The 23,922-nt window shown below is 64.4% G+C and overlaps 2 protein-coding genes across 2 annotated transcripts in view; both read left to right on the top strand.

Moving 5' to 3' along the window:
* Nucleotides 1–14,115, top strand: part of TBC1D16 (TBC1 domain family member 16) — a 32,282-nt gene extending 18,167 nt beyond the window's left edge. Inside the window, exons 4-12 of the mRNA XM_056115763.1 lie at nucleotides 5,172–5,294; nucleotides 5,938–6,085; nucleotides 8,482–8,646; nucleotides 8,855–9,003; nucleotides 9,337–9,471; nucleotides 9,923–10,109; nucleotides 11,067–11,246; nucleotides 12,930–13,076; nucleotides 13,836–14,115. Of these exons, the coding sequence (XP_055971738.1) occupies nucleotides 5,172–5,294; nucleotides 5,938–6,085; nucleotides 8,482–8,646; nucleotides 8,855–9,003; nucleotides 9,337–9,471; nucleotides 9,923–10,109; nucleotides 11,067–11,246; nucleotides 12,930–13,076; nucleotides 13,836–14,084 (1,483 nt within the window). The 3' untranslated portion in view covers nucleotides 14,085–14,115. The remainder of the gene's footprint in view (nucleotides 1–5,171; nucleotides 5,295–5,937; nucleotides 6,086–8,481; nucleotides 8,647–8,854; nucleotides 9,004–9,336; nucleotides 9,472–9,922; nucleotides 10,110–11,066; nucleotides 11,247–12,929; nucleotides 13,077–13,835) is intronic.
* EIF4A3 (eukaryotic translation initiation factor 4A3) overlaps nucleotides 1–23,922 on the top strand; it is a 107,887-nt gene that overhangs the window by 59,060 nt on the left and 24,905 nt on the right. The gene's annotated exons all lie outside the window — the stretch shown is intronic.

Genomic DNA, 23,922 nt, shown 5'->3' with positions numbered 1-23,922 from the left:
GTGCCAAGGTCCCAGAGGCGGCTTCCCCAGGCTGGGGGTGAAGGAGTGAGAAAGACAGGTCTCAGCAGAGTCGGGGCTCATTCCAGGTCTGGGTCCCGGTCACTGTCAGCATGTGTGGCCTGGGGCCACGTTGGGGAGGCCCCTGCTATGCCAGCTCGGAACCACCAAGGGGACTGCAGCGCAGCCTGTATGATGGGGGGGTGGGGAGGGAGAGAGAGAGGGAGAGAGAGAGGGAGAGATGAAAAGGAGGAAAGAGAGGAAAGTGAATGAAAAAAAAAGTAAAAAAGGAAAGAAGACAGACCAAAGGAAAGAGAAAGAGAAGGATGGAAAGAGGGAGAGAAAGAGGAAGGAGGGAGGGAAGGAAAGGAAAGATCGCAGGTCTGACATTTTTCGTGGGGGTCACACCGGTGGTGCTCAGGTCACTCCTGGGGTGCTCAGGGACCATGTGGGATGCCAGGGATTGAACCTGGGTCAGCTGCATCCTGCTGTAGTCTCTCCCCGGCCCTGGCCTGGCTTTCTTAAGGTACCGTCCACGGACCAGGGACCCCCGCACCTCGGCCACGGCCTGTCGCTCCACCTACTCTGGTGTCCCTGTGCCGGTCTGGCCTGCACGTGCCGGTGACCGCCCCACTGGTCTTTGGAGGCTGGTTCTGTCTCTGGACACTTCGTGGGTCCACAGTCTGGAAGGGCCTCCGGGTATGTTGCTGCCTGACCCCTCTGCAGCGCGGGCCCCCTGGGGGCCCAGAGATGCCCCTGGTGGTGCTGTCAAAGTGTGTGGGGCCTGTGTCCCCTCCTGCCCTGGCCCACACGCGTGCCACCCCCTCCCCCATAGTGCCCCTCCCCATCTCTTTTTCTCCTCGTGGGGCTCGGGTCTCACTCCTGGTGGGCTCAGGCCGCCGCACCAGGCCAGCCCACCCGCTGCCCTCCGAACCCACTTTTCCTTCCTTTCCAGGGGAGGGGCACGCCCAGCGGTGCTCAGGGCTCACTCCTGGCGGGCCTGGGGGACCCCATGGGTGCTGGGCATCAAACCCAGGTTGGCCTTGTGCAGGGCAGTCACCCTCCCAGCCGTGCTAGTGTCCACCTGCCCCCGCCCCAACAGCGGCCTGGTGGGCTTGCCCAGTTGGTGGCACACTCTGGCTTTGAGAGTTGCTGCCGTGTCCGTCCATCCCTCCTCCCCTTGGCCTGCACTAGAGGGTGTCAGCTGAGCGTTCAGCCCCGCCTCTCATCCTGTCTCTGAAGGCCAAGGCCACTGTCCTCCTGCCCGGCTTCCGGGCCCTTCTTGCTCAAGGCCACGGCCCTTTCCTCTGCCGCTTTTGTGTGAGCGTTCAGAGTTCTGCCCGCGGCTCCGAGCTGTGTTGCATGTGCATGTGTGTGTGTGTGCTGGGGCCCCCTCGTATGTGCAGGACACGGGCTGGGTTCACACGCCTCCTCGCTCTGCTCCCGGCCTGTGTCCTGTCCCAGCTTCTCCTGGGGCGTGTGCCGCGTCCATGGAGCGGGGTGGGTGCAACCCCCACCCCAAGAAGCGTTCTCCTCTCTGGCGCCGGGTCGTTGGTCCCTCACAGCCCGCGGGAGTGTCCTCCCGGGGTGCAGCTCGGCGTAACACAAGGACGAGTTGCCTATTTGTCTTTGCGTTTGCGTTACTTTATTTCGTTCTGGGCCACAGCGAAGCTCAGGTACCCTGAGGCCCCGACAGGTCCCAGCCCAGGTTGTGCCGTTCTGTGTCTTTGGGTTTTGGGTTTTGTTCTGTCTGGGGGACACTCCGCCTGGCCCTGGACTCAGGGATCACCCTGGTGGGGCTCGGGTGGACCCTGAGTGGTGCCAGGGGTTGAACCCGACTGTAAGGCCACAGGTGTTTTCTGCTGTGGATGGTTCTAGAAAGTTCCTAGTGTCAAAGATGGCTTAATAAAACATTCCAGAGCCACAGTGAAAATTGTGTTCATGGGGGGCGGGCACAGCAGGAGGCGAAGAGGCAGATAGCAGGGTGGGGTGTGGGAGTGGAAGGAAGTGAGGTCCAGAGCACCCACCATCGGGCGGGGACTGAGAGGTGCCCCCCCTCCCCATAGCTGCCCGCCTGCCTGCCAGCTCAGGGGCTGCCCAGTTTCTTACTTTCCTTTTTTTTTTTCCTGCCTTTTTTTTTTTTCTTGCTTTTTGGGCCACACCCGGTGATGCTCAGGGCTGACTCCTGGCTCTGCACTCAGGAATTACTCCTGGTGGTGCTCAGGGGACCCTATGGGATGCCAGGGATCGAACCCGGGTTGGCTGTGTGCAAGGCAAATACCGTACCCACTGTGCTGTGCTGTGCTCCAGCTCCGGGGCTTCCCAATTTCCTCCACCTTTCCCCAAGGGCTGGTGCTCATGGACCTTTGAAGACACAGCCCCAGAGCGAGTGCTTGACCCGCGCCCTGCTCCACGGTTGTTTCTCCCTGCCAGCCTCTGGTCTGCAGCGCTGGCCTGCAGTGGCCTTTGTTTGACTGACCCTAAATATTCTACATGGATTGAATATTTTTCCTACAATGAATGACATTTAAATTTTTTATTGCATAACTTAAAAAATTTTTTTTTTAATTTTTATGTGATCCCTATGGGCTGGAGCGATAGCACATTTGCCTTGCACATGGCTAACCCGGGTTAGATTCCTCTGCCCCTCTCGGAGAGCCCAGCAAGCTACCAAGAGTATCCCACCCACACAGCAGAGCCTGGCAAGCTCTCTGTGGCGTATTTGATATGCCAAACACAGTAACAACAAGTCTCATTATGGAGACGTTACTGGTGCCTGCTCGAGCAAATCGATGAACAACGGGAAGACAGTGCTACAGTGCTCCCTACCCCGTCGTTCTCTGGCTGAATCCACGTACTAGGTCTGCGGGTCACTGTACATTCCACAGGGCCTTTCACGCCAGTGACTGCAGCATCTGCCGACAGGCCAGTCTCTCCACTGACTCCTGTCTCTGGCCTGCTGCGGGCAGGCGTGGGCCCCGCCCCAGCCCTGGTGGACATGAGCAGAAGCCTCTTTGCTTTCGGGTGACCGGGCGTCGGTCAGATGCTTTTGTCTGCACTGACCACATGCTTCTTTTTTTTTTCTTTTTTTTCTTTTTTGGGTCACACCCGGCAATGCACAGGGGTTACTCCTGGCTCTGCGCTCAGAAATTACCCCTGGCGGTGCTCAGGGGACCATATGGGATGCTGGGAATTGAACTCGGGTTGGCCGCGTGCAAGGCAAACGCCCACCCGCTGTGCTATTGCTCCAGCCCCAACCACATGCTTCTTGGCAACGTGACATAGAGTGACCCCGCGTCCCACGAGGGTTTCCCAAGGGCGGCCGGATGGGGTTTCTCACCCAGGGTGTTTCTCTGGGACCGAGGCCATCTCTGCTGAGACCCGCGTGTGTATGGTGTGTGGGTGGGGAGCGTTCCTCCAAACTGTCCCACCAAGGCTGCTCGCTCCCACCCCATGCCCACTCCCGCCCACCTTACAGTGACCCGGGGTTATGGGGACCCCTAAAGGCTACAGGGATACCTCAGGGCTACGGAAACACCTCGGGGCTACAGGGACCCCTGCCTCAGGACTCCAGGGACCCCTGGGGCTGTTCGGCTTTCCTGGCTGAGCCTCACGCCCACAGGCGAGTCCCTACTGGGAGATGGTCCCCATCAGGCGTGGAGCAGAGCTTGCAGGAGGCAGTCAGGAGATGAAATTACAAAATCCAGTAATCTCATTACCGGCAGAGTGGGGTCCTGGGGGCGGGGAGTAGGGACCAGTATGGGGCCTGCCTGGGAAGGCACATCCCAGCCCTCCAAGCCCTTCACAGACACTCTGGCCTGTGGGGAGGCAGGGCGAGTGTCTAGTGTCCATCCCATGCTTACCTATCAGAAGACTCATGACATAGGACACCAGGGGCCATCCCATCTCACTGGCCCGAGGGGACAGGCCAGCCAGGTGCCCAGGAGCCCTGGGGAGGGCTGGAACCTTTGTCAACACCCACCTCCTGCCCCCGGCTGCACTCTCCTCAGCTGAGCCTGGGGTTAATCAATGGATTCATTAGTGCAGAAACACCCCTGGAGGCTTCCTGCGGGGGTGGGGACTCCTCACTGGCCTCTTCCCTGCAGGGACCCAAGGGAGGCCCAGGATCTGCCAGAGGGAGCCTGTCCCAGCTGGGGGGGTGGGGAGAGGACAGGGGGGTAGAGGCCTCCTGACTGGTGCCCACACGGAGCTGCCTGGTCAAACCCTGGGGCGGTGGGCCCACCCCCTGCCTTTGGGGGCCTGACTTTGTTCATGACTCCGGGTGTTTCCCCTGTGGGCCCTGCTCTGCACTATCCAGGACTCGGGAAGAGCAGCCGCTGCCACATGCAAGGCTGGAACATTCCAGAAGCTGCAGTCGCGAGCTGGTGGGAATTTCTGAGACACTGAGGCACAAGGGGCTGGCCTGGGGCCCTGGTGTCCCTTGGGGCCGCTGCTAGGCAGAGGGTGCTGTTAATATCCAGAACCGGATTTCCTCTGCCGGGCAGAGCCACGTCAAACTGCTTTGCAACCAGGGGGCTCGGCCAATCTGCGAACTTAAGAGGAGAAAACCCAGGAGAGGGTGTTCCCTTGAGTCTGAACCTTCAGACCTAGAGCACAGTCAAGGCCAGGTCAGAGGTCAGCCCTGCCACAGGCCACCGGGTGGGTCAGGAAACCTCTCGGCGCTGGGGACTGTCTCTGTCCTTCCCAAGTTATCAGCAGATTCTTTGGTGTCTCCCAATATGTGTGAGTGTGCATGAGTGTGCATGTGTGTGCAAGTGTGTGTGAGTGTGTGTGAGTGGATGGCTGTGCATGTGTGCACACACGTGTGTGCATGTGAGTGCATGTGTGCATGTGTCATGTGTGTACACGAGTATGCGTGTGGTGTGCACATGTGTGTGCATGTGTGCGTGTGTGAGTGCATGCATGTGTGCATGTGTGAGGTATGCACGTGTGTTTGTGAGCCTGGACTGTCTTTGTGCTACCTTTTGGCTCAAGGGTTGCACCTGGTGATGCAGGTGTGGGGTGCACCTGGGCTTCCACATGCAAAGCTGTGCTCAGACTCCCTGCTGACCCCTGGGCTGGGGTGGGTGTGGGTACCCTCCCTGCGTCTTGCTTGTCCTCATGCCCTGGGCGGCCAGGACCCAGTCGTGTGGCCTTACCCCCCTGCCCTGCAGTGCTGACGCTGACCCGCGGACCCAGCGCTGGGACGAGCCTCAGCGGGCGTGCGCCCTGGAGCAGATCTGTGGTGTGTTCCGCGTGGACCTGGGCCAGATGCGCTCCCTGCGGCTCTTCTTCAGGTGACGCGACTCCCCTGGGCCTCCCGCCCCCATCCTGGGGGGGGCTGGACTCCAGCTGGGCCGGTGACCCCATCACGACCCCGCCTTCCCACACCACCATTTCAGGCACCCCCTGCACCCTTCGTGCCGAGCCCCTTCCTCAGTGATGTGGAGAAGCCCCAGTGAAGTCCTGTGCAGGGCCGAGGTCGGAGCCCAAGCCAGACAACGCCCTCCAAGGCCACGCTTAGGGCAGGCCTATCACGCGGGGGTCGCAGCTGGGAGCAGACCGAGAGGAGTGCTGGCCTCCATGGCCCCTTCCTGCCCTCCCAGTGTGTGTGCTGGGGAAGCTTGCTGCTGGGGCCATCTCCTGCTGCTACACCCCGTTCCACCACCAGCCCCTTACCTCGGGTCCAGTGGGGAGGGCTGCAGCCAGGTGGGGGCAGGGATGGCAGTAAGGATAAGCCCTAGGTCCCAGGGAACCCAGGGCAGAGCCTGTGGCTTCTCTGGCAAAGGGCTGGTGGTGTGTGTTGGGGCTACATCTCTGGAGTAGCAGACTGCCGCAGCAGGACCACCAAACACACCCTGCCCTGGGTTGGCGGTACAGCCTGTCCCCACCAGATGAGCTGCACTGCACACTCACTGGTACCTTTCCCCACATTGCCAGTGACGAGGCGTGCACCAGCGGGCAGCTGGTGGTGGCCAGCCGGGAGAGCCAGTACAAGGTGCTGCATTTCCACCACGGTGGCCTGGGCAAGCTTTCCGACGTGTTCCAGCAGTGGAAGTACTGCACAGAGACGCACCTGCAGGACCAGGTACAGGCAGACCGCATTTGCCACCAAGGCCCCGCAACTGTCAGTAGGGCCCCGCCCCAGCTGGTGAGGCCCCGCCCCTGTCTATAGAGTCTCGCCCCACCGCCAAGGCCCCGCCCCTCTCAGTAAGCCCCACCCTGCTGCTGAGGTCCTGCTGCCGATGACCCGCCCCTGCCAGTGGAGCCACGCCCTGTCTATAGAGCCCCGCCCCTTGCAGCCCCGCCCTGTCAGTAGAGTACCGCCCTGCCTCAGAGGCCCCGCCCCTATTAGTATGAGTCCTGCCCTGCCTCTGAGGTCCCGCCCTTGTCCGTAGAGCCCCGCCCTCACACCGAGGCCCTGCTCCGGCCAGTGGAGTTTCACCCCTGTCTATTGAGCCCGGTTTTGATCAGTAGAGCCCCACCTTGCCCCTGTGGTCCCGTCCTTGTCTGTAGAACCCCGTCCTGTCGTCAGGCCCGCCCCCACCAGTTGAGCCCCACCCTTGAGAGCCCTGCCCCACCGTAGAGGTCACGCCCCCGTCAGTGAAGCCACGCCCCTCGACCACGCCCTGCCGCAGAGGCCCCGCCCCTGTCTATAGAACCCCGCCCCCTCAATAGAGCCCCCACCCTGCTACTGAGGACCCGCCCCTGCCAGTGGGGCCACGCCCTGTCTGTAGAGCCACGCCTCCACAGCCCCGCCCTGCCGCAGAAGCCACGCCCCTATCAGTAGAGTCCTGCCCTGTCTCTGAGGTCCCGCACTTGTCCGTAGAGCCCCGCCCTCACACCGAGGCCCCGCTCCGGTGAGCAGAGCTTCACTCCTGTCTATTGAGCCCCTTCTCTATCAGTAGAGCCCCACCTTGCCCCTGTGGTCCCATCCTTGTCTGTAGAAACCCGCCCTGTCGTTAAGCCCGCCCCCTCCAGTGGAGCTACGCCCCTCAGCGACGCAGTGCCGCTGAGATCCTGTTCTGCTGCCAGGCCCCACCCCACCAATGGAGCCCCGCCCTTGGCTGTAGAGCCCCGCCCCGCCGCAGAGGCCCCGCCCTTGTCTATCGAGCCCCGCCCCGCCATAGAGGCCCTGCCCCCTCCAGTGGAGCCGCGCCCCTCAGTCACACACAGCCCCTGAGATCCCGTCCTGCTGCCAGGCCCTCCCCCATCAATGGAGCCCCGCCCTTGTCTGTAGAGCACCGCCCCTCAATAGAGCCTCACCCTGCTACTGAGGTCCCACCCCACCCTGCTGCTGAGGACCCGCCCCTGCCAGTAGAGCCACGCCCCCACATCCCCGCCCTGCCCCCAGGCCTCGCCCTGTCAGAATCCCGCCCTGACGCAGAAGCCCCGCCCCTATTAGTAGAGTCCTTCCCTGCCTCTGAGGTCCCGCCTTTGTCCGTAGAGCCCCGCCCTCACACAGAGGCCCCGCTCTGGCCAGTGGGGCTTCACCCCTATCTATTGAGCCCCGTCTCGATCAGTAGAGTCCCGCCTTGCCCCTGTGTTCCCGTCCTTGTCCGTAGAACCCCGCCCTGTCGTCAGGCCCGCCCCCACCAGTGGAGCCACGCCCCCTCCAGTGGAGCCACGCTCCTCTCAGCCAAGCATTGCCGCTGAGATCCCGTCCTGCCACCAGGCCCCTCCCCCACCAATGGAACCCCGCCCTTGTCTGTAGAGCCCCGCCCCGCCGCAGAGGCCTCGCCCCTGTCTACAGAGCCCCGCCCTCTCACGGCCACACACTGCCGCTGAGGTCCCGTCCCTGTCCGTGGAGCCCCGCCCCTCACAGCACGCACTGCCGCTAAGGTCCCGTCCTGCCGCCAGGCCCCGCCCCTGTCCGTAGAGCCCCGCCCCGCGCCGAGGCCCCGCCCCCCGCCGTCCAGGGCCCGGCCGTCCGGCGTGACCGTGGGGCCGAGCTGCGGCCGCCCCGCGTGTTCGCCCTTCCCGGCCCGCCGCGCTCGGCAGGGCAGAGGCCTGCCTGACTCTCAGAGAGCTGCCGTATTGCGCCCCTCTGCGCACGGTGCGGGAGGCGCCCCGTAATGACCTGCTCGGGCGCCGCGACCCCCGCCCCCGGCCCCCGGCCCCCAGGCCGGCGGCCCCCGGACCCCGCGCAACCTCTGATTTCTGAATGAAACGGCGGCGGCGGGGTCGCGGCGCGCCTGGCCGCGGCCCGGCTCGCGAACAGCGCTGCCTTTGTACGTGGCCAGTCGCATGTAATTTATTGCAGCCCGCCGGGCCGGCCAAGCGGGCCGCACGGGCATTGATTCCGTCCCGCGGCCGGGGTCGGGCGGGATGCGGGGGCGGCGCGAGGGGCCGGGAGCGGGTGACGGGAGAAGGTCTTTTCATTTCAATTGAGTCTAATTGCACTTGCCGTTCGGGGGGCCGGGGCGGGGGCCGGGGCTGGGGGGGCCGCGGGCCCGCGACCCCAGCCAGCCCGCCCCGCCGCAGGTCTCCGAGCAGCGGCTGCGCATGCAGTTCTCCATCCGACGCCCCAAGCTGCCGTCGGCCGAGACGCACCCCGAGGAGAGCCTGTACCGGCGGCTGGACGTGGCGGCCTGGCTCGGGCACCTGAACGCGCTGGGCCAGGTGCAGGAGGAGCACCGGCTGCGGAAGGTGAGGCCGTTCCCACCGCGGATTAGGCGCGGGGGCCGCGGTGCGTGCGCCCCGGGGGGGCTTTGACATTGAAATGAGCGGCGGGCGGCTGGGAAGGCGCCGCCACACATGTGCAAATCGCCGGGAATCAAGGCTTCAGTTGTCCGGGTCAGCCGGGCCCGGGGGTTTGGGGTGCCGGCCCCTCCCCCACGCTGGCTGCCCCTTCCAGGCCATTTTCTTCGGCGGCATTGAGGTGTCAATCCGGGGGGAGGTGTGGCCCTTCCTGCTGGGCTATTACAGCCCCGAGTCCACGTCGGAGGAAAGGGAGGCGCTGCGGCGGCAGAAGCAGCGGGAGTACGAGGAAATCCAGCAGAAAAGGTAGCGGGACCCCGGGCGGCCCCCCAGCACTGCCCGGTGGGCTTCCCAGCTGGAACAGAACCAGCGGTGGCCCCGCCCCCACAGAGGCCCTGAGATGCTCAGAGCCAGGCCCCAGACCTCAGACCCCAGGTCTTTTCCTGGGCCAGAGGCAAATCCAGCTCACACGGGTAGCTTGGGGTCCAGCACCCCACTGGATAGAGGGCTGGTCCCCACCCACGGCCCGGATCACACAGTGTGCTTATCCACCCACTGGACCCTTGGCACTCCAGCACGTCCGGGAGCCCTGGTGGGTGAGGCTGGGCAGGAGGCCATGCATTGACTGGCCCCCTCTAGGCTGTCCATGAGCCCTGAGGAGCACAGCGCCTTCTGGAGAAATGTGCAGGTGACCGTGGACAAGGACGTGGTCCGCACTGACCGCACCAACCAATTTTTCCGCGGGGACGGCAACCCCAACGTGGAGATCATGAGGTGTGCCCACCACACCCACGCCTGCACCCACACCGCCCCTCTGCCCCCGCTGACCGCCCCTCTGCCCTCTGCTGACTGTCCCTCTGTCCCCAGCTGACCACCCACCTGCAAGGAGGGGCAGCAGCAATGCCTTTTGGGCGGCCCTGAGGTGTTAGGCTCCAGTCCAGCCTGGCCCTGCTGACCGGGCAGCTCCCCTGGCCTGGCTTCCCAGTGTGTGTCGGCCAGTAGCCAAAGCCCTCAGTGCCCATGGCCACCTGGCATGGCCTGGCCCCACCCATAGCGCCTCCCTCTCAGCCTGGACCCTCTGTGGCCTCTGCACTTCACTGCCCTTCCCCAGACGTGCCCGGCAGAGGCCAGTGACGCCCTCTACCCCCCCCCCCCCCCGCCCCGGTCTCTCCTCCACTCCCGCTGACCCTGCTCTCCCCTGCTGACTGCCCACCTTGGCCACCAGGAGAATCCTGCTCAACTATGCTGTGTTCAGCCCGGCCATCGGCTACTCTCAGGGCATGTCCGACCTGGTGGCCCCTCTCCTGGCCGAGGTCCTGGATGAGGCGGACACCTTCTGGTGCTTCGTGGGCTTGATGCAGAACACCATCTTCGTCAGCTCGCCCCGCGACGAGGACATGGAGACGCAGCTGGTGAGTGGACGAGGCAGGACAGGACGGGGTGGGGTGGGGGGTGGGAACGGCGACAGGGACAGGACAGAATGGGGATAGGACAGGGACAGGATAGGACAGAACTATGATGGGGATGGGGCAGGGATGGGGGTACCGAGTTAACCCGCTGCCGCCTCCCCGGTGTGTCTGTGCGGGAAGGGCAGAATGATCAGGGTGGGCATGGCCAGTGCCGGGGGACTGGGGCAGCTCTCATAAGAGGACACCCCCATCCATGGCCCTGGGCAGCGCCAGTCCCCGCTCCCGGCTGAGCCCCCTCGCAGCGTCTATTCCCGCCGTGTTGAGAGAGGAACCAGACCTGTCCCCAGGTCAAGGGCCATGACCAGGGCCATGGGGAGGACAGAGGATGGGGGGGGCACAGGCAACAGAAAAGGGGCCAGGCAGGGCCCCAGAACCAGGTCCTAAAAGACCAGGCCCACCCTGCAGGGTTGTAACATCAGCTTCCCTGCTCCTAGCAGTCAAGCTGGGAGGGGCTCTGGGGGGGCTCTGGTGGGAGAAGGTGCTGGTGGGTGGGGGGGCTGGAGGGGGTTCTGGCAGGGGGGCCCTGGCGGGAGGGCTCTGGAGGAGTTTATCTTCCTCCGTGCACGGCCCGCGGCTTCCCGAGAGGCGCTGCCCCTGGCCCGACCCCTCAGGATCTGGGGCTCAGGATCCGCCTAATCACCCTGCAAAGGTGCATCTCACAGTCACGCCAGACCAGTGTCGTGCTTCCGTGGGCCTCTGGTCTCCCTCCTGGGCACAACTTGCCCAGCCGCAGCCCCCACAGAGCCCCGGAACAGGCTGGTGGAGACGGGGCGCCTCAGGCCAGGGGGCACATCGATCCAAACTCAAGATGCTCGTGGCCCCAAGCTGTGGGCGCGCATGGCAGGTGGGGCCTCCTGTGGGGGGGGCAGCCGGGCAGAACCACGACTCCCACCCCCCCAGCTGTACCTGCGGGAGCTCCTGCGCCTGGCGCTGCCGCGCTTCCACCAGCACCTGGAGTCCCTGGGCGAGGATGGGCTGCAGCTGCTCTTCTGCCACCGCTGGCTGCTGCTCTGCTTCAAGCGCGAGTTCCCCGAGCCCGAGGCCCTTCGCATCTGGGAGGCCTGCTGGGCCCACTACCAGGTGACCGCCCAGGACCGTGCAAACCACCCGCTGCCCCCTAGGCTGGCTCCAGGGGGCTGGAGCACCAGCGCCCACCTTCCCAGTGAGCTCCATTTCCGCTGGCGAGTCCCCCTTGGCTCCCCTGCTCCATCCTGGCCTGTCACAGATTAGCGGCAGGCTGGCCACACACAGGGCTAAGGGGTCCCTCAGCATCTGTCAGCCCTACGGAGGGGCTCTTTCCAGAGTTGCTGCTCACAGCTGCCTTTCGACTGGTATTGTAGACGGGGCGGGGGGGGCACCTGCAGCCCCCGGAGATGCGCCCAGCATTTCCCGCCCTTCCCCAGCCTCCTGCCGTCTCAGGCAGCGAGTCTGACTGTGCTGGGCACAGGGCATGTGCTCGGGATGAAACACAGGCCAGCAGAGCATCGATGCTCCCCAGACACTGGGCCCCGTTTGGAAAAAGTCTTGTCAGCTTTTCACAGCCTCTGGGAGCAATTTCCCGGGGGTCACCTGGGCCCCCCATGAGGAGCCAGGCAACCTTGGGGTACTACCCTCACACACCTGTGCAGTGGAGAGGGCCAAGGCCCGGGACGCCTCTGTCCACTGCTCCATCTGTGAGACCCACCTCTCTTCGGATTCGCACTGCGGGTGGGGTGACGGCCATGGGGAGGCGTGGGGGAGGGGGCCTTGGGACCACTCCAGAAACCCAACCAGAAAGGTTCATCTATCCTTCCCTGTTGCTCTGCTTCTGGGGGCTGACCTTAGTTCCCAGAGCTGCGCCCCTTCCCTGCCTCTCTCTGGAAGCCTCCGCTGAGCCCCCCTCCCTCCCTGAGCCACGAGGTTCCCTCTGGGCTCTTGAGCCATTGCCAGACCTGGGAGGAAGGGATGTCCAGGACCAGGGCCAGCCTTTGCCTCTGCCCACTGGGCGGCGCCCACCCAGTCCTTTGGAGACGCAGTTCCGGCGACTGGGCGTTTCCCGCAGAGACTAAACACGGGCTTCCTGCGGCTCCTTGTCCTTCCTCTGCCCCCAAGCTCGTGTGCCCACTGGCTCCGAGCAGGAGAGCGCCAGGATGTCCCGGACCAGACCAAGTCCCGGCTTCCTGCCACGGGCCAGGGACACCGTGTGGCCATCTCCGGCTGCTGTGCTCTTGTGCTCTGACCAGCCCACTGTCTCCCTGGGGCCCGCAGCAGGGCGGCCCAGTAAGGACACAGTTCCTGTGGCCGTGGCTGCGGCCATTCTCCTGACATGTGTTCACGGCCCGAGTGTCCTCACCAGACTCTGTCATCAGCCAAGCCCCCACACCAGGAGCCTTGGGCATGAGCAGGGCCGACGCTAAGAGGAAGGTGTCCCGTGCCCCTGCCCCAGAGACTGGGCATGCAGGCACTCCCCGAGTGGCCAGCACACCCTTCCCTCAGTTGTCCCCACACCTCTGGCTTGCAGGAGGGCCTGGAGGGGACACGGTGGCTAGCCAGCCCCAACCATGCTCCCAACCAAGTACCCTGTGCACCCCATCACTGTGGGGTTCAGCCCGAGGGCTTCCAGCACTGCTGGTCCCCAGGAGAGGCCCACAGGTCCCCTGAGCACAGTTTGGGAGCCCCCCAAAGAGGCTGCTTGGCTTATTCCGCTCACATACCCCAAACTGGGGCCCTGGGTGGGCAGGTGGGCGGGCTGGGTGCGCCCCGTCTGAAAGCCTCTCCCCCTAGACGGATTACTTCCACCTCTTCATCTGCGTGGCCATCGTGGCCATCTACGGGGACGACGTCGTTGAGCAACAGCTGCCCACCGACCAGATGCTCCTGCACTTTGGAAACCTGGCCATGCACATGAACGGGGAGCTCGTTCTCAGGAAGGTGCGCGCCCCGCCCTCCTTCCCTGCAGAGCGGCCCACCTGGAGCGCTGGCCCCACCCACTAACGGATGCCACCTTGTGATAGGCCCCGCCCCTGTGCTCACAGGCCCCATATCCCCGCCCATTGCCCCCCCCCGCTCTGTGACCACGCCCACCACCCACGACCCGCCCCAGTGATCACAGGCTCACATCCCCGCCCATTGGCCTGCCCTGTGACCACGCCTACCACGCCCCGCCCCCTGCGCTCACAGGTCCACATCCCCGCCCATTGGCTCGCCCTGTAACCATGCCCACCACCCCACCCCTGCAGACTCCAGGCTGGCGCTGCCCCCCCAACATAACTCCTCCCACAGGCCCCATCCATCATGCTCCCCTGACAGGTCCCGCCCACCCCTGAACTCTGGGTCCTCTCCCGGAGTCCTGTCAAGGCCCTGCCCCACCCAGCACTGCCGCTGCCCACCAGAGGTCAGCACCCGTGGGCGCTGCGGGCCTGATCACCCCAGTGGAGTCAGGAAGGCTGGGGGAGGTTTGGGGGTTGAACCGTCACTTGTCACCACCCCAGGTTGGCTGAAGGGCCGCTGTGGGTCCTGGGGCGCAGTGGCCACTTGGGCAGTTAGCGTTCCAGAGAGAGCGTACTGTCCATGCATGGCAGTGTGGGCAGGCCGGGCGCGGGGCCGCGGGGTGCAACTGTGGGACTGCTCCTCAGACATAGCCGGGCCTCCCCCACTGCCCTGTCCACCCTGCAGTGTCCTCTCTTGCAGGCCCGCAGCCTGCTGTACCAGTTCCGTCTGCTGGCCCGCATCCCCTGCAGCCTGTGTGAGCTGTGCCGCCTGTGTGGCCCTGGCATGTGGGACAGTGGCTACATCCCAGCCGTGGAGTGCACTGGCCACCACCCGGCGCCCGAGAGCTGTCCGTACGGGGGCACCGTGGACACGCCTTCGCCCAGGCCCCCCCGGGACGCCAGGAAGGACTCAAAGCTGCCCCGAGAAGGGTTCGGGTTCCGAAGATAGGCTGGGGCCCGCCCGAAGGCCTGGGCTGGGGGCCTGGGGGATGGGGCTGTGGCTGCTCCGAGGAGATGCCAGCGGAACTCAAGGGCGGAGCCCCAGGGCTCTGCCGCCAAGCCCCACCTTGACCCCACAGCTCGGAGCCCGCGGCTCCAGCTGTGTGGCATGCAGGCACACACGGAGGGCCTCTGATGGACTTCGTGCCCGGCCCAGGCGGGCAGTGCAGAGGGAGCTGCCCGAGCCCGCTTGGTCCAGCGCCTGTGAGGACCAGGGCACTGGGCTCCGGAAGGAAGAGGCCCTCGACCGCGGGCGGGAGAGCGGGAGGGCGGGGAGGTCGGGAGGAGCCTGATGGGGGAGCTGGTTCCACGTTGATGCCCACCATCCCCACCAAGAACTGGACGGTGGAGGACACGCAAATCCTGCCAAGAGAATCTGCATCATGCTCGGAAGTGTCATGTATTGACTCGTCAACCCAGAGGCTTCCAGAAAACCTTCTAGAAATCAGCTTCTAGGGCAAGAAGAAGGTGCCAGGGCAGCCAGCACTCAGCGCCCTGCCTCTATGGGGGTGCTGGCCGTCCCTGCAGTCCCCCAGCATGATGGGGAGGGGGCTGGCAGGGGGGCCAGGGCCTGGGGCGACTTCTGGGCTGCGTTTCCACTCACTGGGCAGGTGGGCATGGTACCCCCTGCAGCCCCTGGCTCCTCCATCTGGGAGAGGGGGCGGAGTCCCACTGGGCCTTCCTAAGGAAGAGGCTGTGGTGGTCTTGGGGCTCAGTGCCTCCCACCGCCAGGGTGTCTCGAGCACATGCCACCTCCATGTCCTGTCCCTCTGCTGAGACCTTGGGGAGAGCATCTGTGCCCCGGGGATGCTCAGCTGCCTCTCTGCCCTCACCCTGCCCCCTCCAGGACACAGCCTAGGGGACCCCCTGCTGCCGGCTCTGTTACCCCCACCTGCTGCTCAGGCCCAGCTGGGGTCTCGCAGGCGGGAGGCAGACGGGGCCTTTGCGGCTTGTAACTGGCCAGCGCCGGGCCAGGGACAGAATCGCACAGCCAGAGCTGGAGACACAGAACAGGGGTACGAGACCCCAGGGATGGGAGGGGGCGAGGGACTTCAGGGACAGGGCAGTAGAGTGCTGGCCTTGCACATGGCCAGCCCAGATTCAAGCCCCCGCACCCCATATGGTCCCTGATTCCTGCCGGGAGAGACCCCTGAGCACAGAGCCAAGGATAACCCTGAGTTGCCACCAGGTGTGGTCTAGAAATGAGTTGTTTTGAGCCAGGGTGGGAAGGCCTCCCCTCCCCCCTTCAGCTCCTGCACCGCGTGGTCTGGGCACCACCAGGGGTCAGTCCTGAGCAGGAGCCGGCATGGGGCGGGGACCCTCTGCCAGGAAGCCCGGGGCCCCTCTTGGGCCTAGCCTGACCTCCCTCTGGGACCCAACTCCCGGGAGGGGCCGAGGGGAAGGTGCCCCCCTTTCCCAGACCCCTGGGCACCAAGGATGTATTCTGGATTTTCCACCTCCACACCCCCGGGACTTGGCATTAATGTCAGGCTCCCACCCAGGCTCAGCTGCTGCAGAGCGGAGGCAGCTGAGAGAGTGGGGGTCTGGGGGAGATGGAGGGAGATGGGGCGCATAGGGAACGGGAGATGGGGGATGGGGTGGGGGAGCGGGGGGGGGCTGAGGGAGGTGGCCCCTAGACCATCGGATCCCCGTGGCAGCTGCTGGGGGTTGTTCCCGCAGCACCGGGGAGATAATTCGGTCATTACTGCGCAACCTTCCCAGCGCCTGCCCCCAAGCGTGGCGTCAGCAGCCACTCCGCTGCCAGGCTGCCGATTTCAATGACACTTAATGTCACTGGCCGCGCATGTGCACACAATGGCCATCCTCACCCACTCAGCCGCTGGGCGGGCGGCAGCTGAGAGGAGCGTGGGGTCCGGGCTGGCGGTGCTGGCCAGAGCTGGGGGGCTCGGGTACATCCCTCCACCCGGAGCAGGGCCGTTCCACGGGGAGAAAGCCCAGCCCTGGGTCCCACGGTTCGTGCGTCCAGAAGCCGAGGACAGTCTCTTGCGGAGGGCAGGACCTCGTTCCTCAACTGAGAACGAGGCTGATGCCCACAGGGCCTGGCGCCTCTCTGCCCACAAGGCTCAGGTCCTGCGCAGGGATGAGCCGACCCAGAAGCCTGACTTGGTGCCGGGTGTGCATGCGTGTCTGTGTGTGTCTGTGTGCTTATCTGTGTGTGTGTGTCTGTGCACATGTGTGCCAAGATGTGTGTGCCTATGCACACATGTGCACAAAGTGTGTACACATATGCTATATGTTGCACATGCATGAGCATGTGCATCCGTGTGTGTACACATGGAGGTAGGGGCCCCTCTGGGACACGGTGTGGGCCCTTTGAGCGGGGGGCCATTGCCCCGTCTTCCTGGGGAGGCTGCGCAGGTTCCCGCCTGGCGGCCCTGGGACAGCGCCTCGTCTGCCGGGCTGGGTTTGGCTTTCCGGTGTCCCAAACATGGTGGCTGGGGGCTGGCGCCATGAGCCCGGCAGCCCCCTGGCTCTCGTGCTACTGCCAGCGCAGAGGACATCCAGGCATCGGACTCGTGTCCCTCGGCCGGCCGCCCTGTTGAAGAGAGGAGAGGCGTGTAAGGGTGCGGGGTGGGTGTGGCTGCACCAGCTGCTGCTTCTGGCCTATTCCCGGGGGAGCACTCGCCCCAAGGGAAGTCTCGCTGTGGAGGGAAGGGGTGCTCGGCCGCATCGAGGAGTCAGAGACAGGCTTTGAATCGCCAAGCTGGACCCCAGGACTGGCTCTGGTGCCTACAAATTATTTTAGGAAAGGCAGGGGTTCAGGGCGCAACGTCTGGGAGCCCTGCTTGAGATCACTGACAAGGAGACACAGGGCAGATCTGAGTGGGCCGGGCCACACCCGAGCTACTGGAGGCCTGGGGTACAGACAGGGGCTCAGTGCAGACAGGTACCCCAAGTGCAGACGGGCCCGGGTGTAGATGGGAGCCCAGGGTGTAGACAGGAGCCCAGGTGTAGACAGGAACCCAGGTGCAGACGGGAGCCCGGGTGTAGACGGGAGCCCAGTTACAGGGAGCCCTGAGTGCAGACAGGAACCCTGAGTGCAGACAGGAACCCGGGTGTAGACAGGAGCCCCGAGTGCAGATAGGAACCCTGGGTGTAGACAGGAGCCTGGGTGCAGATAGGCTCTGTCCCCAGAGCCCAGTGCCCTGCCCTAACAGTGCCCACGCCCACATCATCCAGCTAACACAAGGTCACAGGGGCACAGGGAGGCTGGTGCTGTCTTTGGGGGACCCACAGTTGTCCCTGGGGTACATCCTGGAGCAGAGGCCCCGTGGGCTCATGCAGACTGGGCTCTTCCCACACTACATCTCCGGGCCCCCTGGCACGGCCTGGTCCCTGGTGAGACCCACGCCACCATCCTGCCTCTGGCAGCCTCTGGGGCTCTTGAAGAGAAGTGACGAGGGCCCCATGCTCAGGAGGGACACATGTGGGCCAAAGACTGAGGTGGCCCAGCAGGGGACAGCCAGCTCAGAAAGTCACTCGGGGTTGCCCAGTGCAGGGAGGCAGGATGGTCTGCCAAGTTCCAGAAGGTTCCTGCTGCACCTAGAACCGTCCAGCCCTCTGGGCCTCTCTGTCTCTCGCTGTGTGACCTGGGGTCGCCCCTGAGCGTCTCTGGGCCTCACCAGCTGTCGGTGGTATGTGTCTCTGGGCACCGCCTCTGAGGTCAGCAGGAGTCGCAGGTCACAGCCAGCACAGAGGACACGCTCGCCTCAGCGCTGGACCTTGCGACTGCCTGGCCCCACACAGACCCACAGCCCGGAGCCTGCCCTGTGTGCAGGGACCAGCAGGGGACATGCCCTGGGCTGACCACCTCCGCCCCGCGCTGCCTGCAGGCATGTCCCATGCCCTGGGGAGGTGCAAGCGGTAGTTTCTAGAAGGAGGCCTGGCTAGCAGCCCCTGGGCCAGCAGTCGGGGCCTCCCCACTCCCCACCTGCTTGGGGAGGGGCCGGCAGGAGAGAGGCAGGGCCGTTGTAGGCCCAAGAGGCCGAGTGGGGCCTGACATGGGACTGACCCTGGCCCTGCTCACTGGCTGCACATGCCTGCTGCAGCCCTGCGGGAGGCCCTGGACAGGACCTCTGGGGCCTTGTCTCCCACCTTGGAGCACTGAAGGGCCCCGACCCTTCCCACAGCAGCGGCCTGGACCGCGCCCCCCGCCCACACACCCTCTCCTGCCCCGCAGCTCTGACTGTGACTGTCTGTCAGGGACAGTGAGGCCCAGAGTTGGAGCCGATGGTGACTGGTCACACCTGCTCCACTTGCAGGACCCACAGCTATTGGTCACCATCCCCACTGGCCTACAGGATGGCCAGAGGGCGGAGATGCCAGAGAGCCAGGGCCTTGGTGGGGTCAGACATGAGCCCCCTCCCGGACCGTGCCCCCAGCCCGTGGGATCCTGACTCAGGCCAGGCGGGGGAGGGGCTGTCTGTGGGTGCCACAGAGCCCCCCCGGGGTCTACCTGGAGCTTGGGCCCCCAGAGCCCGCCTGCTGGCACAGGGAGCTTCCTGTCCCCCACCCCCCGGCTCCCGAGAAGGCCCAGGGGACACTGCTAAGAACTCTGGGCAGCTGCCCAGCCCGGGGCCCCACATGGCAAGGGGAGCAGATGCACCGGCCTGGGGACCGGGCCCCTCCAGCCCAAGAAAGGGCCCAGGCTCGCCCAGGGTGCCCCCAGGCAGCGCAGAGGGTGGCTGGCACTGTGGGCGGGAAGGCAACCCATGCCGGCCAGGTCCGTCTGGACACAGGGAGGGCCCAGGGCTGACCCCTGCTGCCCGGCCACACCAGGGACCCCTTTGCCCCGAGACAGGCCCCTGGCCTTGGGAGACACCCCCAGTGTCCACTGCTGAGGGACAGGGAGCGAGGGGTGACCATCCAGGACAGTCTGAGCTTTTCAGGTGGGGTCAGCTGAGCTCCCAGGAGGCTGCTGGGCTCCGTGGAGGGCCTGGTGCCAGCGGAGTCCTTGAGCTGAGCAGGCGGAAGCCAGGGGCTCGGGCTCTCGGGCTGGGGTCCCCGCAGACGAGGGAGGAGGATAGCGGGCCTGAGCAGGGCTGGGCTGGGGAGGCCGGGGTCTAATGAGAAGAAGAAGGCAGCTGGGGTCTCCTGCACCTCAATGCTGGCGTGGGCCCTGGTAGGGTCATCGGGGCAGGTGAGCCAGCCTGGAGGCCTTCTTGGAGGAGGTGCCTCCCTGGGAGAGCACTGGGGGCCCCTCTGCTGAGAAGGCTGGTACAGGGCCCACCCCCCCACCCCCCACCCCCGCTTCATGCTCCACAGGAAGCAGAAATCTGAGGCCTTTCCTCTCTGTAAAGGAGGGAAGCAACATTATCAGAGTGGAACCCATTCTAGGTTCCACAGCACCTCATTCTAGAACATTCTGTCTTCTGGCCAGCTAAGTCATCTCCACATGCCCTCGGCCAGCCTTGTGAGGACACCCTGTCCTCTCTGCACGTGCCACCAGCCCGCAGCGAAGTGAGTCGCTGCTGGCTTCTCTGGGCACAGCTGGGCAAGTGCGCCCGCCCATCCAGCGCCCACATGCCTCTCCGTTACCTCAGTTTCCCCAGCTGGAGCAGCCCTGCCGCTCTGGGGGGCGGGGGAGCCTGGCAGGCGATGGTGAGCCTGGCCTCGTGTGCGGAGCTTCCTGTCCCCGCCGGCCATCCATCAGCGGCTGTTACGGTCCCGAGCCGCGTGGCCGTCAGCGCGGCCCCCCCAGCGGCGGCAGGGTTTATGTTGTAGGAACACGTGGGGCGTCCCGGACACACGCTAATGACAGGCATCACGGAGCAATAACAGGGCCGCGCTGGTGGGCGGGCGCTGGCGGAGGGGCCGGCAGCCCCGCGGGGCGGCGGGAGCGCCCGAGAATTGATTAGTCTTGGACGAGCTGACCTTTTTGTTCTTGAAAAATTGCTTTTGAGCAGCTGAGGCAATAAAAGTAAATTGATTCAGAGAGAACGAGGAGGAGATTTGCGTTAGGCGGGGAGGGGGGAGAACGCCCCCGTGACGTCAGAGCCCCCAGCCCTGGGCAACAGGAGGCGGGGAGGGGTGCCCTGTGGGGTGCAGGGGGGAGGGGATGCAGGGAGGGGGTTCCTGAGACTCCCTCCAGTTTCCTCACTGGGGCAGGTCAGGGGTGGCGTGTTTGTGGGTGCCCAGTGGAACCAGGAGGTCCTGTGTCTGTGCCCGTGGCCTGGCCTGGGGAGGCGGAGACGTGGGTCCTGGGCTCGGGTGCCCCCTGAGTGGTGGGCGAGCACCAGCCAGCTGTGGCGGGATCACCCTGAGCGACGGCGCCACTGAGCCCACCCCAGGCACTGGGGGTCAGGAGGGGAGCTGAGAGCTCTGCAGCAGCCCAGGGGTGTGTGAAGGGGCCAGGGGGTGCATGTCTGCATGGTCAGAGAAGCCGGCAGCCTCAGGCTGCCCGCTCTCGGCGCCGCCCCCAACTCCCACCACCCCACACAGGCGAGCAGCTGGAAGCAGAGGCACCTCCGACCAGAGCAGTGCGGGTGCATGTGTGCATGCGTGTGTGTGCATGTGCTTGTGTGCGTGTATGTGTGTGTGTGTGCCACCCACAGGAGGTGTGGCACAGGGAGCACCCAGAAACACACACGTGTACAGGCACTGTGTGTACCAAGTGCATCTAATGTGGGCACACACGTGCAGCCCAGCACGGCCTTAGCCACCCCCTGAGCCTTTGTGCCAACAGGGCCGGGAAGAGACCCCCAGTGGCCCAGAGCAGAGCCAGGAGCGGCCAAAGGGACCCATAGCACCCGCCGTGCCTGGCGGGGCCCAGCAGCCCCAAGCGAGGCTCGGCTGCCCCCGGCCCAGCTGGCCACTCCCACCCGCCCCGCAGTGGCCTAGCTGAGTGCCAGGAGCCAGCGGGCCGACCCCACCCTGTGCCTCAGTGGCAGCTTCTCCATCTTCGCAGTTTGCTTTGGGCCTCTCCAGGCAGTGCCCAGGGCTTACTGCCCCCTTGGTGCTTGGGGTCACTCCTGGAGGGCTCAGGGGACTCTGATACCAGGGATTGACCATGGTCAGCCATCTGCAAGGCTAGCACCTTACCCTGGACTGCCGCCCTGGCCCTGAACCCTCATCTGTCCCGAGAAGATGCCGCAGTCCTGGCCAGTGGCTGCCCGGTGGCCAGGCAGGGCCCCTCGTAACCCTCAGGACACGGCGACAGGGATGGGCAGGAGGACAACACCTGCCCCATGGGCGCCCGAGTCGGTGGGCCCAGGCCAGAGCTGCACCCGGAACAGACCCCAGGGATACTGAGGCTGTAAGGGGGAGGGGGCGTGCGGGTGCAGGGGCCATCCTCGCTGCTTCCCTTGACCTTGGAAATATTGGAAGCCCCGTCTGGAGCCTGCGGGGCTTGGGGGCTGCACCCCTCCCCGGGCCCCTGCCCCAGGCCCTGGCAGCATCCCTGAGCTGCTCCCCAGAACCCCCATCCCATGCTACAGTTCAGGTTCCCAGAGGCTCATCCCTGGCAGAGCTGGCCAGAGCGCACAGGCGATGGCAGGGCAGGGACATGGGCAGCAGGGGGTCGCTGACCAGCCGGGCAGCTGCAGGGGGACACTGGCCAGCCGGGCGGCTGCTGCTAGGAAAGAAAGCTGAAGCACCACCCTGCAAGCACCGCGAGACCCAAATGGGGGGTCGGGGACCCGCAGATGAGCTAATTGCTCTTGTATTGGCAATTAAAACTGTCATCGCACCTTATAAAGATGAAGGGAAAATTCATGCTAGTAATTTTAATTTTTAATTTTTTAGAGCGACATTAAATACCAAACAAAAACATGACAATCAGGAAGACATGGGGGGGACGAAGGGAGGCAGGGGAGAGGGAGGGACGACACTCAGAGCAGTGTCCAGGGTCCCCGAGAGAGCGGGTGCTGGTGGGCTCCCCACACCCCCGTTGAGGCTCCCGCACCCCCATGTCTGTCACCCGCACAGCTCAGGTGACCTGGAGTCTGGCCGTGCTGACTGGGAGGCCCTGCGGGCGAGTCTGAAGCCACATTTGTGGTTGCGGCCACAGCCCACTCGGGACCCCGGACAAGTGTCCTGCAGAGGCTCAGAAGGGACCTGGGCAGGGACAGGCCACAACCAAGGGGGGGGGGGGTCCACCGGAGGGCGGTGCAGCCCCGGGACAGGGTGAGAGGCTTCACTTCTGCTCCTGCGTGCCTGCGGGGGTTTAGGATACTGAGTGGGAACCGAGGCAGGAGCAGGGCCCGGTGCTGTCCCCGAGACCCCAGTATGTGCCCCAGTTTCCCTGCCCCCCCCCCAGGGTCGCTCTCCGGACAGCAGTGCCCCCCAGGACAGGACACATGGCCCCTCCCCTGTGGCCTGTGTGACGCCCACACGGGCAGTCAGATCCCACAAGCTCGTTTGTTCATTATACTTTGTTTTGTCTTATTTGAGCTTAGTTGACAGGCCTTAGGGCTCTGCACCCAGAGGTGCCCGGGGCTGCTCCAGGCTCTGCTTGTGTGATCACTCTGCGATCACTCTCAGTGGGGCTGGGGGCCAGGGGGTGCTGGGTGGGGCCTGGTCGGTGTTCGAGCCAGAGCCCTCCCCGCAGGCCGACCGCTCTGCCCGGAGGAATTTTTTAATAATCTTCCTGGATTTCACTCCCAAACCCCCCAAAAGCCATTGTGGAAAGGAATTTTGATGACCGTGATTACTTTTACATTTTCCACCATGAGCCAAGTCAGAAAATATTGAAAATGGAGAAGACGATTCACCATTCATCACACAGGCCGATTCTCATTTAAAATGCAGGATTACAAATCAATTTTCAAAAATCAATAACTCGCCCAAGCAGTCACCAGCCTGGCTGACGAACAATGCACGCGGTGAGCCCACGGCGCCACTCGGGGACGCGGCGGCAGGAGCCACGTTGTCTCCGTCTGGTCTAGAACCTTGGCCCCGGCCCCCACCTCCAGGGCTCTGCCTCTAGGAAGCACCAAGTCAGGCGGCAGACACAATCCATCGGGCCAAAACCAACAGGCAGATGGACACACAGAGGCCCACTAGGACACACATGAGCACATGCAGATCACATGTCCACGACGTGCGTAGGCGCACACACATGCAGATGCGTGGGCAGGGAAAGTGCTCAGGAGGGTGCCTGGGCTCCAGCACCCCCCACACACATGACACATACATACACGCATGCACACAGTTACACAGGACATGTATACACAACACAACACATGAAAACATGCACTCATATACACATACATATACAGTTAATATGCCACACATATACATAAAATGCATACATGTCTATAAACACATGCATGCACTGTCACATACACTACACATATATCACATGTGTGCATATACATGTGTGTTACATATGCACATGTGCATAAGTCACATAAACCATACACACATGCCACAGTTACATACACCATACATGCACACTCATGCACACACAGACATAGACTGTTTTTGTTTTTCTTTGTTGAGTCACACCCAGCGATGCTCAGGGGCTACTCCCGGCTCTGCACTCAGGGATCACTCCTGGTGGTGCTCGGGGGACCCTATGGGGTGTGGGGTTTTAACCTGGGTTGGCCATGTGTGAGGCCAGCACCGCCCTGCTGTGTCCTCGCCCTGGCCCCCAGACAGACTGTCAGGGGCTGAGCACAACTCTGGCCCCAACAGGAAAGGGTCCCAGGTGGCAAAGGCCGCACGGGACCCTCAAGGGCAGTCACGAGGGTCCCGCACTTCCCCTTTGCTTCAGATGCAGCCTGGGCTGGGTCCTGGTTCAGCAGGCCCCTCTCTCTGGGACTGGA

The sequence above is a fragment of the Sorex fumeus genome, unplaced genomic scaffold (assembly GCF_029834395.1).
Source record: "Sorex fumeus unplaced genomic scaffold, SorFum_2.1 ptg000029l, whole genome shotgun sequence".
NCBI classification, from domain to species: Eukaryota; Metazoa; Chordata; class Mammalia; order Eulipotyphla; family Soricidae; genus Sorex; species Sorex fumeus.
This window is presented reverse-complemented; position numbering and strand designations above follow the sequence as displayed.